Below are 16,619 nucleotides of genomic sequence, written 5' to 3' on the forward strand. Positions count from 1 at the left end.
CTAAGTAAAGAAAGGGGGGGGGGAATACCCTGGAGACCTAGGAGGGAGACATACTGAACTGTGGGGGAGGGGAGGGGGATGAAAGAGGGAGACATTCTGGCCCCAGGGTGGAGGAAGAAGAGAAGAGAGAGGAGAGTGACAGGGACACAAGAGATGTGAGATATGGAGGGAAAGGGGTAAGAACACAAAAGTGCACCACTGGAGGGGGGTTAGTGACACAGAGGGGAAATACTGATCACAGCAGGGGATAGGGAAAAAGAGAGGGAAATGCAGGCCAAGGCAAGACAAAGACATAGATGGGAAACTGCTGAATTTAAGGGCTGGATCGGAACATTTTAAGGGCAGATGCTGAAACTGGAGGAAGGATAGGGCTACAAGTGGTAGACAGGACGCATAAGGACACAAGAGGATGGTGGACATGGTGAGAGAAAAAATATCTAATGGAAAGAAAACACTGCATAAAACAGAAGACACTGGGACCAAAGCGAATAGAATAACTAAATGCTCAGACAACAAAGGTAGAAAAAAGTATTTTATTCAGAATGTATTAATTGAAATATGTCAGCTTTTGGAAATGTGTATCTGTGATATTTTGCATGTTAGTTTCAATTTTTCTAGTATTGCTGCATGCTGAGTCTGACTTCTTGAGGTAACTTTCCAGTTCAGTATTTTGCCTTCATATCTGTTGTGTCATGTGTTTTTCATGTGTGATCAAGATGCAGTATTCTGCTAGTGTGTAGTATTTGCAGCCCTTTTTGTTTTGTTTTGTTTTTTGTTTCACTAGGTTGTGTACTGGTGTTTTAGAGCCCGGTGTAATTATAGTGCTGCCTTTCCACGCATAAGGTTGTAGCTCGTCCTGTCCTTGGAATTAGTGCTGTTATGGTTTGGTAAGGTTATGAGTGTGTTTTTGCACAAGTTTGTGTTTAGTGTTTTGCAGCGGAGAGATTGTGTGTTGGCCTTACTGAGGTGGCACCAAAACATCAGAAAGGGTAAAGAGCCTAAATCATGACACACTACCTCTTGAAGGATCTACATATGATCGTTAATAAAAGGAGCTCATTGTGAACACTATCCACCCTAAAAGGGTGTTTTGTGGCTCTACATGAGAATTATGATATTATGATCCCTTGTTTCATATTGTTGACGGTCTGCATTTTCCGTATGGGTGGTATATTGGTGTATTAGGGTCTGCCCAGTGTAATATTTGTGGTGTTAGTATCTGCTTTGAGTAACCACTTTATTCTTTGACATACAGTATGATACATATCTAATATCTAAATTTAATAAAAGGTATTAATTGTGACTATTTTATTTGTACTTATTTTTTTTCTGTGTGTTGTCAGACAATTATGGAGGTAAGTTCCGCCCCCTTTAGCGTCCCCAAACAATTGGGCCACCGACCGCCTATGGAGAAAGTAGAACATGTTGGTAGCATTAATCCTATCCAGTGGCCTCTCCTGCGATGGAATTAGACTTCTGCAGATGTGTGGTGTACAATCTCTACATAGATGTGTATTTTTCCTGTGCTTTCAGAAATTCTATAGGTCATATGAACCTTATGTAGACATGTCCTACCCCTGTCCTGATATAAGCCCCTCATATAGGTACTGTGTGCTTCCTTCTGTCCCTCTATCAGCTCTATGCTGCCTTGATCATCTGTTGTCCTTTGAGTCTGTGAGGGCAAGGAAAATTGTGACCATCTGTGAGCTGTGTATCTTAATAGGAGACTGGCTTCGAGTAGACCCTTAGTATCACAGAATCCCATGATTCTAAAACTCTACCAATGTTCTCTAAAAACCCTTCACCCTCACTCCCTTCCCATTTTCACTGTGGTACTTGAGTGCACAACTGTTTAGTCATTAACCCCCCGGATTCTATATAGTGCGCCTAGCATTCCATGCCAAATTCCAAGCGTATTCTATAACAATGCGTGTAACTTAATTGGCTTAACAAGCTAATCAGCATTGTTAATGGCACTAATTGGCAATAATTAGAATTTATGTGCACAACTCTCTAAGCGTATTCTGTAATGCACTGCGCCTAAATTTTAATATGCGCAGGCAAAAAGGGGCATGGTTATGGGTGAGGAAATGGGAGTTTCATGAGCGTTCTAAAATTTACACGCACTGTTATAGAATATGGCCCTGTGCACCTAAATCTATGTGCTGGGATTTACGCCACATTTTTTTAGTGTAAATGGAGGTGCATAGTTTTAGGCGCTAGGATATCAACTAAGTATATTCTACATGCTGTGCCTAAATCTAGGCGCTGTTTATAGAATATGCTTAGGCAGAAATGTTTTCCGCGCTTGTTTAGGCGCCATATATAGATTCTGCTCGTGTTGAAGCATCTGGTCTGCTCATCCTCTCTAGGTCTCTCCTTTCACTGGCCACAAGAAATAGTCTTTCTGATTCATCAGTTGAGTCAGCAGGAGTATGTTATCAGTGCAAAATTGGAGCCACTTTGTAGCTGTCCTTGCACCTGCACATCAGCATAGATGTCTTGTAAAAGATAGGTGAATCAGGGCCGTAGCCAGACCTCAATGTTTGGGGAGTCCAGAGCCCAAAGTGGAGTGGGAGGCACAGTTTGGCCCATCTCCCTGCCTCAACCTCACATATCTTGGCTGGCAGGGGCCCCCAACCCCCACCAGCTGAAGCCTTTCTCCAGCACTGTTCTCTGTGCATTGCCTGCCCTGCTTCCTCTCACTTCGAGTGCATGCTCAGTTTTAGTGAATCTGAGAATGTTTGACACTTTGCACATGCTCAGTTTCACTAAAACCGAGCATGCATGCGGCGTGAGAGGAAGCAGGGCAGGCAATGCACAGAGAACAGTGCTTGAGAAAGGCTTCAGCTGGTGGAGTTTGGGGACCCCGGCCAGCCAAACCAGGTGCTCCGGATCCAACATGGGGCCCAGGCCCCCAAGGCCCTCCATAGCTACACTACTGAGGTGAATATATCTGTGTGTGCACAATGTACAGTATATGTATAATTTTTTGCCAGTGCGTGTGTTCTTCAAGGAATGGAGATATGCGTATTTTATAAACTCTGCAGTCTCTTATGAACAGTTTATAAAATATAGGCACACATTTAGGACATCTTTCCATCTGACCTACATAAAACTATCTTTCTTTTGTATTTGTTTTACTTAGGTCTTCTGGACTACCCCAGATGATGATGTGGAATTTTATGATGCTGAATTCCACGAAGTATTACCTGACAAACCTGAAGATTGTTCCATAGGAGATTTCTCTGGGAACATGTCTGGAATTAAACAACAATGCATGGAGTTACACAATCTGAGTCCCAGTGGGGAGTACCTCTTCAGAGTACGTGCAGTGAACTCAACTGGCAAAGGTGAATGGAGTGAAGTGCTTAAGGTAAAATGCCTTTAATTTTAACTGAATTGTATAGTACAATCTCGATTATCCAACCTTCACTAATTTGACTATCTGGCATATCAGACAGATTCCCAGGTGATGTCATTGCATTGCCAAGAAAGGGGGGGGGGGAAGGGAGTGGGACTTATATACCCTTTCTGTGTTTTTGTTTCCAACTACATTCAAAGCGGTTTACATATTATTTACAGGTACTTATTTGTACCTGGGACAGTGGAGGGTTAAGTGACTTGCCCAAAGTCACAAGGAGCTGCAGTGGAAATCAAACCCAGTTCCCCAGGATCAGAGTCCGCTGCACTAACTACTAGGCTACTCCTCCACTCCAGTGCTTGGTTTCTCTTCCTATTTTCCATCTTCATATTCTTGCTAGGAAATCATTTTTGAGCTGAGACCGTTCTTCCCTGCAAGTGAACCATGCTTGTTTGAGCATTGGATGATGGTAAAGGAAATGCTAAAGAAAGTAAACATTAAAGATACTTTCAGCTGAATCTTGCTTTTAATGTATGGCAGCAATTTTTGGACCAGATGCTGCACTATTTGACCCAAGAGCCTGTTCCTGCCAGGGAACCACTTTTGATCTGAGACCGTGCTTTTGCAACAAGCAAACCATGGTAAGATTCTTGTGCACAATAAGTTTTATGCAGTACAGTACTGTATGTACACCTATTCCTGTTTTTTTTTGTTTACATTTACAACACTTCTTTTATTCTTACTCTCATTCTTAGATCCGTTGAGTTTTGCTGTATTGATTTCTGCTTCAAACTGTTATTGACTGAAAAAGACAAAGCAGTGAGCTCTGCTCGGTTCACATTGCCTACTGTAGAATACAACTTTAGTGAGGCTGCACACTCAGTAGATAAATACGATTCCCTTGCTTGGTTCTGTATTTTTGTTCACACTGCCACTGTACAATTGTGAAATACTGTATACCGCTTTTATATTTGTGCTCAAATTGCCTGCTGTACAAGAAGCACAATCATGTCCTGTACTGTACAGTGGTTTTCTTTTTTTTTTTTGGTTGATTAGTGTTAACAAATAATATTTTTTAAATACAGACATCCTATGCCTGTTCTTTATGCACAAAGTATGTTTTCCATGCATTTTAAGGAGTTGCCATTGTTTTCCGTATTATCTGACTTTTCGCTTATCCGACAATTGGCCGGTCCTGTTTACATTGGATAATCGAGACTGTATTGTACTTTATTTGATGAATAATACTTGTTCTAAGAGAAATTGTCATTTACAATGTAGGGTATTTGCCTATTTCAAAGTACCCAAGTAGCAGTAGATCAGAATGCAGGGATTTTACCAGTACATAAAGAACAAGACAACATTCAAACATAGTATATTTGAAAACAGGCAGCCTTCAAAGTATTTTCAAAGAATGGCAAAACGTATAGAACATTATCCTCATTTATATATATTATTTGGGCACATATAAGGCAATTCTATAAGTGAGCATGTGCAGTCGTGTGCACCTTGTGCATGTAAGTGCACAGAAAATTGTCATGAGCATAAATGCAGAACAAGGTACTCTACATAGGTGCATATAACTGAAAGAGGAAATATATGTTGGCATGGACAGGGCTGCCACATTCGAGGTCAGTGTACAGAGTACTGTAAGTTATGTGTGTTGTATGCCGCACTTAGGTGTGCTCATTTACATCTTCCATTGACCTGGCATAACTGGGTGCACCTACATTTAGATGCTAACATTCTACAATGGAATAAGGGTGCCCAGATGCTGTTATAGAAAAGGTGTTCCCCACGCAGCATTGGGGGAAGAGGAGGCCAGTAATAGAAATGCCCCATAGAGGAACACAGAAAGGGTTCAAAGCACAAAAATCACCATCTAAACCACAAACGCACCAAGGGGCCCTTTTACTAAGCCGCATAAGCGCCTACGCGCGTCAATTTTGAACTACCGTCCGGCTACCGTGTGGCCCGTGTAGTAATTTCATTTTTTATGTGCGTCCACTATGTACACCAGAATATATACATACTTTTTCTGGCATGCGGGTGACAATCGGCATTGTACGTGCATGGACGAATACCGCCCGATTAATGCTTCAGACCTTACCACTTAGTCATTGGCTGGCGGTAAGGTCTCAGACCCAAAATGGGCATGGGCCAATTTTCATTTTGTCGCATATCCATTTTCGGCCAAAAAAAGGCATTTTTTACAGGTGCGCTGAAAAATGATTCTGTGCGTGTCCAAAATATGTGCCTACACTACCACAGGCCATTATTCAGCGCACCTTAGTAAAATGACCCCCAAGAGCCTTCAGAAATGGAACATCTGTTAAGGCCCTGTTTACTAAGGTGTGTTAGTGTTTTTAGCACACCTACACTTAGCACACGTGCTAACCATGTAGGCACCTATAGGAATATTGTAGGCATGTACATGATTAACGCTCATACATGGTTAATGCGTATTAAAAATGTTAACGTGCCTATAACGCTGCTTAGTAAACAGGGCCCTATTCACAATGTAGATCATTCTTGTACATCGATGACCCGACACGGGCCGTGTTTCGGCGCACAGCACCTGAGTCAGGGGACTACACTGAAATAATAATAATAAAATAATAATAATTATATCAATAATAAAAACATAAAATATATCAGTTGAAACTACTAAAATAATGAATCCAGAAAATGATTGTTATAATGAACATAAATGAAGGAACCACCAAAGATAGTTAAACATGAAAAAAATATATATAATGAATTAACATAATATACGTGGAGGGGCATAATCGAACAGGGCGCCCATGTTTTCCTGAGGGCATCCTCGCGAAGGGGTGGAGAAACCCGTATTATCGAAACAAGATGGGCATCCATCTTTCGTTTCGATAATACGGTTGGGGACGCCCAAATCTCAACATTTAGGTCGACCTTAGAGATGGTCATCCTTAGAGATGGTCGTCCCTGGTTTTCAGCGATAATGGAAACCGAGGACGCACATCTCAGAAACGACCAAATCCAAGCCATTTGGTCATGGGAGGAGCCATCATTCGTAGTGCACTGGTCCCCCTGACATGCCAGGACACCAACCGGGCACCCTAGGGGGCACTGCAGTGGACTTCATAAATTGCTCCCAGGTGCATAGCCCCCCCCCAAAAAAACCAAAACCCACTACCCACAACTGTGCAACACTACCATAGCCCTAAGGGGTGAAGGGGGGCACCTACATATGGGCACAGTGGGTTTGTGGTGGGTTTTGAAGGGCTCACATTTACCACCACAAGTGTAACAGGTAGGGGGGGATGCGCCTGGGTCTGCCAGCCTGAAGTGCACTGCACCCACTAAAACTGCTCCAGGGACTTACATACTGCTGTCAGGGAGCTGGGTATGACATTTGAGGCTGGCATAGAGGCTGGCACAAAATATTTTAAAAGGTTTTTTTTGAGGGTGGGAGGGGGTTAGTGACCACTGGGGGAGTAAGGGGAGGTCATCCCCGATTCCCTTCGGTGGTCATCTGGTCAGTTCAGGAACCTTTTTGAGGCTTAGTTGCAAGAAAAAATGGACCAAGTAAAGTCGGCCAAGTGCTCGTCAGGGACGCCCTTCTTTTTTCCATTATCGGCCGAGGACACCCATGTGTTAAGCACGCCCCAGTCCCGCCTTCGCTATGCTTCCGACACGCCCCTGTGAACTTTGGTCATCCCTGCGACAGAAAGCAGTTGAGGACGCCCAAAATCGGCTTTTAGTTATGCCGATTTGGGCGACCCTGGGAGAAGGACGCCCATCTCCCGATTTGTGTCGAAAGATGGGGGCTCTTCTCTTTTGAAAAGAAGCCTGATAGTGTGATGTTTTCATGCATTTCATAAAAAGTAAAATCCATCATCAGTCAAGACCGTACCTGTGATTAACTATTTTTATGCTTTTGTGTATCAAATCATATTTAGGTTTAATTTTATTGTTTCTACTAAGGATTAGGTTCTGATTTCTTTCCTTTATTTGAGATGCTGGGTATGTTCATAATGAACTAATATTGTCACACAGTGTTTTTTTAGTTGTAATTTTTATAATGACATTCATGGGGTTTTTTTTTTTTTTTTTTTTTGGGGGGGGGGGGGGTAACCTTAACTGGGCACTTGAGACTTGTTGCTGTCACACTCTTTCACTCTTTGGTCTACCACAATGTGCAGAGCACACTCCCATTCATTAATGTTTATAACAAACTTTCCCCCCTGTTTACAAAGCCGCACGGCATTGCTGACACAGCCCATTCAAAGTGAATGGGCTGTGTTGGCAGTACTGTACTGCCAACCGCTAGTGCGGATTTGTAAAGAGGGGCCTTTGTGTCACGCATTTTTAATTAAATTTGACTTTTTATGAGATGCATGTAAAAATCACACTGTGTGTATTATATTATTTCATTATATATATTTTTTCACGTGTATCTGTCTTTGGTGGATCCTTTATTTATGTTCATTATAACAATTATTTTCTGGATTCATTATTTTAGTATTTTCAATGGATATATTTTATGCTTTTATTATTGATATAATTATTATTATTTTAAATTAATATTTTCAGTATAGACCCATGACAAAACATGACCCGTGTCAGTGTCAGGTCATTGATGAACAAGAATGATCTACGTTGTGAATTAAAAGACTTGTTCTATTTTTGAAGGATCTTGGTGCTTTTGTGCTTCAGTTATAGAATTGCCCTATATGGGTTAATTTCGTCAAACTTTCAAAAAGGCACCTATTTTATAAGAGCCACATAGGTGCCTGTGGGGCTCATTTTCAAAGCAGTTAGACTTGCAAAGTTCCAAAGGCATGGGAGAGATAACGCATGGGTTGTGCATGCCAAATCGGCACTATTGCCGGGCTAGCACATGCGCCTGTCAGTAATTCCAAGTTTGGCACAAGCCAAATCCCACAGTAGAAAATAATTTTCTATTTTCTACCGCGGGTGCGTTCCTGGCGGTAATCAGCAGTTGGCGCATGCTGCGTGGTTACTGCATGGGTAGCACATGAGCCCTTACCGCTAAGTCAATGAGTGATGTTAAATGCTTAGGCCGTAAGTAGGAGCGTGCTAGTTTTAATTTTGCTGCATGTCCAATTCCAGACCCATTAAAAAAAAAAACCTTGTTTCCAGACGGGTAAAGAAATGGCCCAATGCGTGTCCAAAACACACACCCACACTACCACAGGCCACTTTTTTCCACATCTTTTTAAAAGGACCCCTTAGTGTTTTGAAAATATGTCTCTATGTGTCTTTATAAAATGGTGGCCCAGAACTAACCCTAGTAGTATCTCAGTCAAATTTAACCTCATTTGTACATGTACTCTATCGGGGTAATTTTACTAACATAGGTTCTAACATGTAAGAACAGCTCTTGTGCACACGCCTAGTTGAACAGGGTCCTAGGCCTGGGAAGTGGCACAGGAGATAGTGGCACAGAGGAAGGGGTGCAGCTACTGATCTTGGAGCCCCCAAGCTCTTGCAGCCCTACTTGCTTACAGGAGCTGCCAGCTGGCTGCATCAACTCACAAATCTGGACTGCTGCTTACAGTGGGGCAACCCTACTGCCCTTCAGGGCAGCAAGAGTAGAGGAGGAGGAGGAGGAGAAGGAGAGCAGCACCACCACTGCTTTCCCTCTCTTTTCCAAGACTGGGGCGGACAGTACCTGCCCCTCCCCTCCTCCCCACCACCTGCTGGAGTCTGAATCCTCAGCCAGTGAGTGGCCACCATGGTACTTCTCTTCTGTGCTTTCTGTTGAGTGTCTGCCTCTTGATTGCTTAACACCACCACTTCACCAAGCTGGCGTAGGGTTTAAAGCAGTAGGAGCACCCTTATGAAGCGCGCAGTTTTTTTTTATCATCTCATGTACATATTTTTTCCATACTTTTACATGCCATTTACAGTGTTTCTGCCCGTGCTCATTGTTTCCCAAGGCAGGACCTTTTGTGCCAGTAAACGTGGGCGCTAGTCCCACTATAATGGCCTCTAGTGCCTGTGTTTATCTCTGAGCTTCGGGCCTTAGTGAAGCATGCCTTTAACTTCCTGGTCAAAGTTCAAACATGAGTATTCAATAGGAAAACACACAGCCCTAATAGGCAAGCATAACATATGAAAATGGCAAAAACACTATATTTTGAAATGTTTAAAAAACTAAAAACGTTAAAACTCCATGTTTGGAACACTTCTAAGTACCCCCAAGGTAGCACTTATCAGATGAAGCGTGGAACACATTGGGTAGAGTCTTTAATAAAGAACTGTATTTTGGGGATTTTCTGTCTGATACAGATTTGTATAACCTCTTGAGTACTTGTTGAATAGTAATTTACTAGGACATGGATAGGACTTCCACTTATGTGCATAACTTTAGAACACATATCTTCAGCACTAGGTGTGATCATTTACACCAGCTCTATGGCTGGTATATGTACTCATGCCTAAATGCTGCACATTTATATACCTGGTTATGTTAGTATTGTATAAAGGAACATAGGCACTTAGTTTCCTTCGTAGAATAGGCTTGTACCAGGTAACCTCCAGGCGTCTATTAGCATGCTATAGTAGAATTGCTCTGAACATGCGTATCTGCATATTTTATAAAATATGTCAGAAAGCCATATAGCTATGGCCAACAACTAAATTGTCACAAAAGAGAGGGAAAACAGCATACAAATACAACCAGGCAAACAAAAAAAAACAAAAAAAGCAAACACTGGGCCTTCAGGATTGAGAAAAATGTAGTCCTTTAATATGACAAAGACCCGACATGGGCCATGTTTCAGCGTACAACCACCTGCATCAGGGGTCAATAAACTCCTATTGGTCAACTTGCGAACTATGGCGCCAGAGGTAAGTAAAACAATCGGGGTAGAACTCCTGTTGTGTGAACAGCTCGTCTGTGTTCAGAAAGACGCCTCCAATTGGAGGCGTCTTTCTGAACACAGACGAGCTGTTCACACAATGGGAGTTCTACCCCGATTGTTTTACTTACCTCTGGCGCCATAGTGGAATAGACGGATGGTTTCCACTATCATCTTTATGCTGACGACACCCAGCTTTATCTCTCCACACTAGAAATCACTGCGGAAACCCAGGCCAAGGTATCGGCCTGCTTATCCGACATTGCTGCTTGGATGTCCAACCGCCACCTGAAACTGAACATGGCCAAGACAGAACTTATTGTTTTCCCACCCAAACCCTCTTCTCCTCTCCCTTCACTCTCTATCTCAGTTGTTAACACCCTCATCGTCCCCGTCTCATCTGCCCGCAACCTCGGTGTCATCTTCAACTCCTCCCTCTCCTTCTCTGCGCATATCCAGCAGATAGCCAAGACCTGTCGCTTCTTCCTCTATAACATTAGCAAAATTCGCCCCCTCCTCTCCGAGCACACCACCCGAACTCTCATCCACTCTCTCATTACCTCTCGCCTTGACTACTGCAACCTACTCCTCACCGGCCTCCCACTTAGCCATCTATCCCCCCTTCAGTCCATTCAGAACTCTGCCGCACGTCTTATATTCCGCCTTAACCGATATACTCATATCACCCCTCTCCTCAAGTCACTTCACTGGCTTCCGATCAGATACCGAATACAGTTCAAGCTTCTCCTACTCACCTACAAATGCACTCGATCTGCAGCCCCTCCTTACCTTTCTACCCTCATCTCCCCTTACGTTCCTACCCGTAACCTCTGCTCACAGGACAAATCCCTCCTTTCAGTACCCTTCTCCACCACCGCCAACTCTAGGCTTCGCCCTTTCTGCCTTGCCTCACCCCATGCTTGGAACAAACTCCCTGAGCCCATGCGCCGGGCCCCCTCCCTACCCATCTTCAAATCATTGCTCAAAGCCCACCTCTTCAATGTTGCCTTCGGCACCTAATCACTACATCTCTTCTCAGGAAATCTCATCTACCCCAACTTGACATTTCGTCCTTTAGATTGTAAGCTCTTCTGAGCAGGGACCGTCCTTATTCGTTAATTTGTACAGCGCTGCATAACCCTAGTAGTGCTCTAGAAATGTTAAGTAGTAGTAGTAGTAGTAGTCAGTGATCTCATTGAATTTGGAGGTTATCATGGAAGCCTTTCAGCTACACTGAAATATCATTATAAATAGAGTTCATCATGCTATTTATGTTAAGGACCCACAGTCGATGATAGATTGGTGGAAGCGCAGTCATTATTAACTCTGAAAACGCAGAATCAATCATGTGGAGTTGCAGAGTTTAATGCTTAAGTATTCACATGAATGACACTCAGTTAGCGCTCAAATTTAAAAATGAGGCTGCTATACATTTTTGAGATTCAAAAACACACAAGAATATAACAACAAAGGAGCTGCTGCATGGACAAGATTGTTGAGATAAGTGGTAAACTTATTATGCAATTTCCTAAGGGACTGTTATGGTGCGGTACTGTTCAGTGCTCAAAAACTTATATCAGTGACTCCTTTGTCAACGTTTGAAATCATAAAGGAAGTTGCCACATTTTTTGGGACTCAAATATGTATGTGATGATATAACAACAAAAGAGTGATTGCTCGGATATGATTGTTAAGATCAGTGATAAGCTGAATCCTTGAATGATGCAGTGAATATGGAGTGGGAGAGAGTTCTGTGTAAACCTCAGGGAAATATATGTATAGGTGGAATTTGATACAATAAAATGTAAGTGGAAATTTAAAAAAACGTCTGGAGTACCTTAAGACAATTTGTTGGATTAACTGTACTCTGGTGATTAATATTATATCCCCATGTGTTTAGTTAAAATTTAATGCCAAGAAGTGTAGAGTGATGCACTTGGGGTACGGAAACCCAAAAGAGAGACCTGGATAGGAGAGGAGAGATTAGTAAGCTTGACTCAGGAGAGAGACCTTGGGGTGTTGGTGTCAGAGGATCTGAACGTGAAGAAACAATATGACAAGGCGATGGCCATGGCCAGAAGGATGCTAGGCTGCGTAGAGAGGGGCATAACCAGCAGAAGAAAGGAGGTATTGATGCCCCTCTACAAGTCATTGGTGAGGCCCCATTTGGAGTATTGTGTTCAGTTTTGGAGGTTGTATCTTGCTAAAGATGTAAAAAGACTGGAAGTGGTGCAAAGAAAAGCTACAAAAATGGTATGGGATTTGCGTTGCAAACCATAAGAGGAGAGACTTGCTGACCTGAACATGTATAACTTGGAGGAAAGGAGAAACAGGGTGATATGATACAGATGTTCAAATATTTGAAAGGTATTAATCCACAAATGAACCTTTTCCGGAGACGGGAAGGTGGTAGAACTAGAGGACATTAATTGAAGTTGAAGGGGGGCAGACTCGGGACTAATGTCAGGAAGTATTTTTTCACGGAGAGGGTGGTGGATATGTGGAATGCCCTCCCGCGGGAGGTGGTGGAGATGAAAATGGTAATGGAATTCAAACATGCGTGGGATAAACACAAAGGAATCCTGTTTAGAAGGAATGTTTCCGTGGAATCTTTGCGGAGATTGGGAGGCGACGCCAGTAATTGGGAAACAAAACAGGAGCTGGGCAGACTTCTACGATCTATGCCCTGATCGTGACTGAATAGATAGGGATGGGATGGAGTGTAAATTTTAAGGGGCTTCGATGTTAGCTTCAGAACTTAGTACAAGAACAGTACTGGGCAGACTTCTACGGTCTGTGCCCTGAGAAAGGCAAGGACAAATCAAACTCGGGTATACATATCACATACCATGTAAAATGAGTTTATCTTGTTGGGCAGACTGGCTGGACAAACAAGTTCCTGTTTAAAACCTATTAGTCTCATTATATGCCAAAAAACTTTAAGTAGCACATAGGTCCTCCTGGCAGCTTAATATAAAATGTTAATTTTATATCAGTATTTATATTGTGCCGAAACATGTAACCACATATGTGAGAAAGCTGAATGGACATCACAGACATTATCTAAAATGCATGGTGTTTGTAAAATGGTTGTGAATTAAAATGATCTTCTATTTTCTTGTGATTTACTGATTCTGATATTTTCCTTAATATTTCAGATAGCAACACCTCCAGTAACAGAAGCACCAAGAAAGCAAACCCATGTGAGGTTTGAACCTCAGAGGTCTGAAAACCCATTTCTGAGTAGGATAAGGAGTGTTTTGAAAAGTTCAAATTAAGGCATTGAAACAAACTTGAAAGGAATAATACTTTACTGCAGAACATATTTACAATTTACATGCATTCTGAACTAACTTTTGAATATTTTCCTGCACATAAAATAAAAATCTCAGAATGGTGTGTTTGCGTTTGTTTCTGGAATCTGACTGAAGGCCATGCAACAGGTATTAATGCCCCCCTCATTGATTAGCCATGGCCAACACCACTAATTACATTTTTTTTGAAACAGTACCTATTTGTGAGTCTACCCATGACAAATAATTGTCAGGAGACCATGAAGGCAAATCAGTTGTGATTACTTCGTATAGCATAAATTGACAATGGTGCCATCCTAGGTTTTCTGGAGTCTTTTGCAATAACCAATTGACATAACAGGAGAGACTGAGGATAATTTCTGCCCTGTGAAGAGAATTGCCATGGTAAGAGAGGCTGAGGGAAGTAGGGAAGAGCCTGGGAGGATTTTTTCTTGGGCCAGCAGTAGATGGAGCCCAATATATATTTTGTTTGTTTTCATTTCTTTTTAAAAAAAAAAATGTCATTTCAAACAAATAACATGAAAGAAAGTATAAAATGAAAAATATTTGAATGCCATTGGAGCAGCTCTAGATTCTATGTATACAGACCTCTACCAATGGACTTCTGATAATACATGCATTCTGTAATTTTACCCAGATCCTCAAGCACTTTAAAATGCCTCCACACCTATGATATTTTATGAGACTTCTTTTCTGCTTTTTTGGGAGCTGCAGGTGCTGGTACACATTGAAGATCAACACAAGGAGACGTATATTGTTTCAGATGCATCTCTAAAACATGTGCAACCCAATTTTATATAGCCATCTAGATCAGGGAAGGCACATCCAAGTTGGAGGAGTGGCCTAGTGGTTAGGTTGGTGGACTTTGGTCCTGGGGAACTGAGGAACTGAGTTTGATTCCCACTTCAGGCACAGGCAGCTCCTTGTGACTCTGGACAAGTCACTTAACCCTCCATTGCCCCACGAAAGCCGCATTGAGCCTGCCATGAGTGGGAAAGTGCAGGGTACAAATGTAAAAAAAAAAAATTTTGCAACCTATTTTATGAAAGGCTTCCTGTCTGCAATGCCTTTTGTAAAATATGTATAAAGCCATGGGAAAAATGTGTATTTGATATCACAAACATATTTAAAAAGAGTGACTTCACTTATAACCATATTCTCTTACAAAGGATTTTTCACACGTAAAGACTTTTTATGCACTTAAAAAGGCTTTTATAAAATTACCCCATGAATTATGCACATAAAGGTACCTGCAGTGAAAATACATGTACTTTTGTTTAAATCTTCTTTATTCAAAAGATCATCCAGCAAAATGCAATACAACAGTAGGATTTTCTAACATGAAAAACTCGCTTTATAAATCCCTCTTCCCTCCCCTACTCTCCCTTTACCTCCCCTATCTTCCAAACTTTCCCCCCTCCCTCTTACAATCCCTCACCTCCCCCCTCCCCCCTCCCCCCCCCCCACACAGGAGTTGCAATCTGCAGGTGAAAACGATGGCAATGTCCAATGATCCCCTAGTTTAAAATTCTGCTCCTGGCTGTGGGTTGCAGAGTGTCCCAAAAGTTCGCCCACGTCTTTTGCAGTTGTTGTTCTTCACTGGAGGACATGTCTGAAATTCCTCGTCTTTCCAGCTTCAAAAATTCGATCATTTGTGTTCTCCATGCTCCCACGGAGGGTCCCTTATTTTCTCGCCAGTGCAACAATATAGCTCTCTTTCCCATCAGCATGGCTCTCCGCAGGAATGCGCAAAATCCTGGAGGGGCAGGTCGTGCATACTTGTACTCCCCAAATAGCATCAGTGACTGGCTCTGAACTTTATGGCCCCAGTATCGCTGTAATTCCCCAAAAACCTGAGCCCAAAACCGGCCAACGTGTGGGCAGGACCAGAACATATGTCCTAGTGAAGCTGGGGCTTGACTGCACCACGGGCAGGCATCTGAGTCTCCAAAGCCCGCCTTGAAGGCTCGGGCTGGCGAAATGTACAGCCTAAGAGCAAATTTATATTGCATCGACCAATATCTAGTGAAGACGGACTGCTTCTGTATTGAGGTCAGAAATCTGCACAGAATCTCTTCTGTTATCCCTGGTGTCAAATCTTTGGCCCAGCGCTGCGCTCCAGTGCGAAAGTCTATATCTTCTGTTGAGTCTTGTAAAAATCTGTGATGGAATTTGAGCGGTATCGAGTTCTGTGCCCCCAATGTCAATGCTGTATTTAAAATATCTTGGACATCTTCGCTCAAGTTGGTCCAGCCCAATGCTGCGATATAATGACATATCTGGAGATATGCGAAACGATCCACCTCTGTGAGTCCAAACTCCTGCTGCAAGTCTATGAATGGCCACACTCTGCCCTCGTCCGACACCAGTTGAAAAACATACTGTATTCCAAGCTTCCTCCAGCGTTGAAAAGCCAATGAGGAAGATCCCTCAGGGAAATCTGGGTTATGAAGCAGCGGCAAGAAAGGGGTTGCTTTCCAGTCAAATCTGTGCCGCTTGCAAAGCCACTTCCAAGCTGCCCTCGCTGATGCAACTAATGGGTTTTGCTCTTTCCCGGTTCCTAGCCCTCCTCCCGGTGAGTGCAACCTCCAGCCTAAGTGTACAGTGGGGACTAGGGCCCTCTCTAGCTCTATCACCGAAAAATCAGCTGTCCCCACCAGCCAGTCTCTGATGTGTCGCATGGAACATGCTACCGTGAGGTATCATATATTGAGCAGCCCCATCCCCCCCTGCGGTCTTGGCTTTTGTATGATATGAATTGGGAGCCTAGGTCTCTTCCCATTCCACAAAAGGTTTTGTGTTAGGCGATGTAGTGTCCGCTCCTCCCCCCCTCCTCAGGTATAGTGGCAACATCTGAAACAGATATAACCACTTAGGGGCTATCATCATGTTAAATAGGCCTATACGGCCCGAGAGGGATAGAGGGCAGGCACCCCACAGCTTCAGTAACCGTCGTGTGGTGGCCAGTAAATGTCTTACGTTTACCTCATACAGTGTCTCCATGGCCCTTGGGATGGTTACCCCTAAATACCGAAGCTGACACTCTGCCCACCGTAAAGGGAAGGGACCTTTCCA

General features: G+C 42.9%; 1 protein-coding gene across 1 annotated transcript in view; it reads left to right on the top strand.

Annotated features, from left to right (window-relative positions):
- The window catches only part of TRIM42 (tripartite motif containing 42), a 113,519-nt gene extending 100,075 nt beyond the window's left edge, over positions 1-13,444 (top strand). Inside the window, exons 7-9 of the mRNA XM_030215651.1 lie at positions 3,149-3,376; positions 8,764-9,088; positions 13,389-13,444. Of these exons, the coding sequence (XP_030071511.1) occupies positions 3,149-3,376; positions 8,764-9,088; positions 13,389-13,444 (609 nt within the window). The remainder of the gene's footprint in view (positions 1-3,148; positions 3,377-8,763; positions 9,089-13,388) is intronic.
- Positions 13,445-16,619: the final 3,175 nt, after the last annotated feature.

This window comes from Microcaecilia unicolor, chromosome 10, assembly GCF_901765095.1.
Source record: "Microcaecilia unicolor chromosome 10, aMicUni1.1, whole genome shotgun sequence".
Taxonomy (NCBI): domain Eukaryota; kingdom Metazoa; phylum Chordata; class Amphibia; order Gymnophiona; family Siphonopidae; genus Microcaecilia; species Microcaecilia unicolor.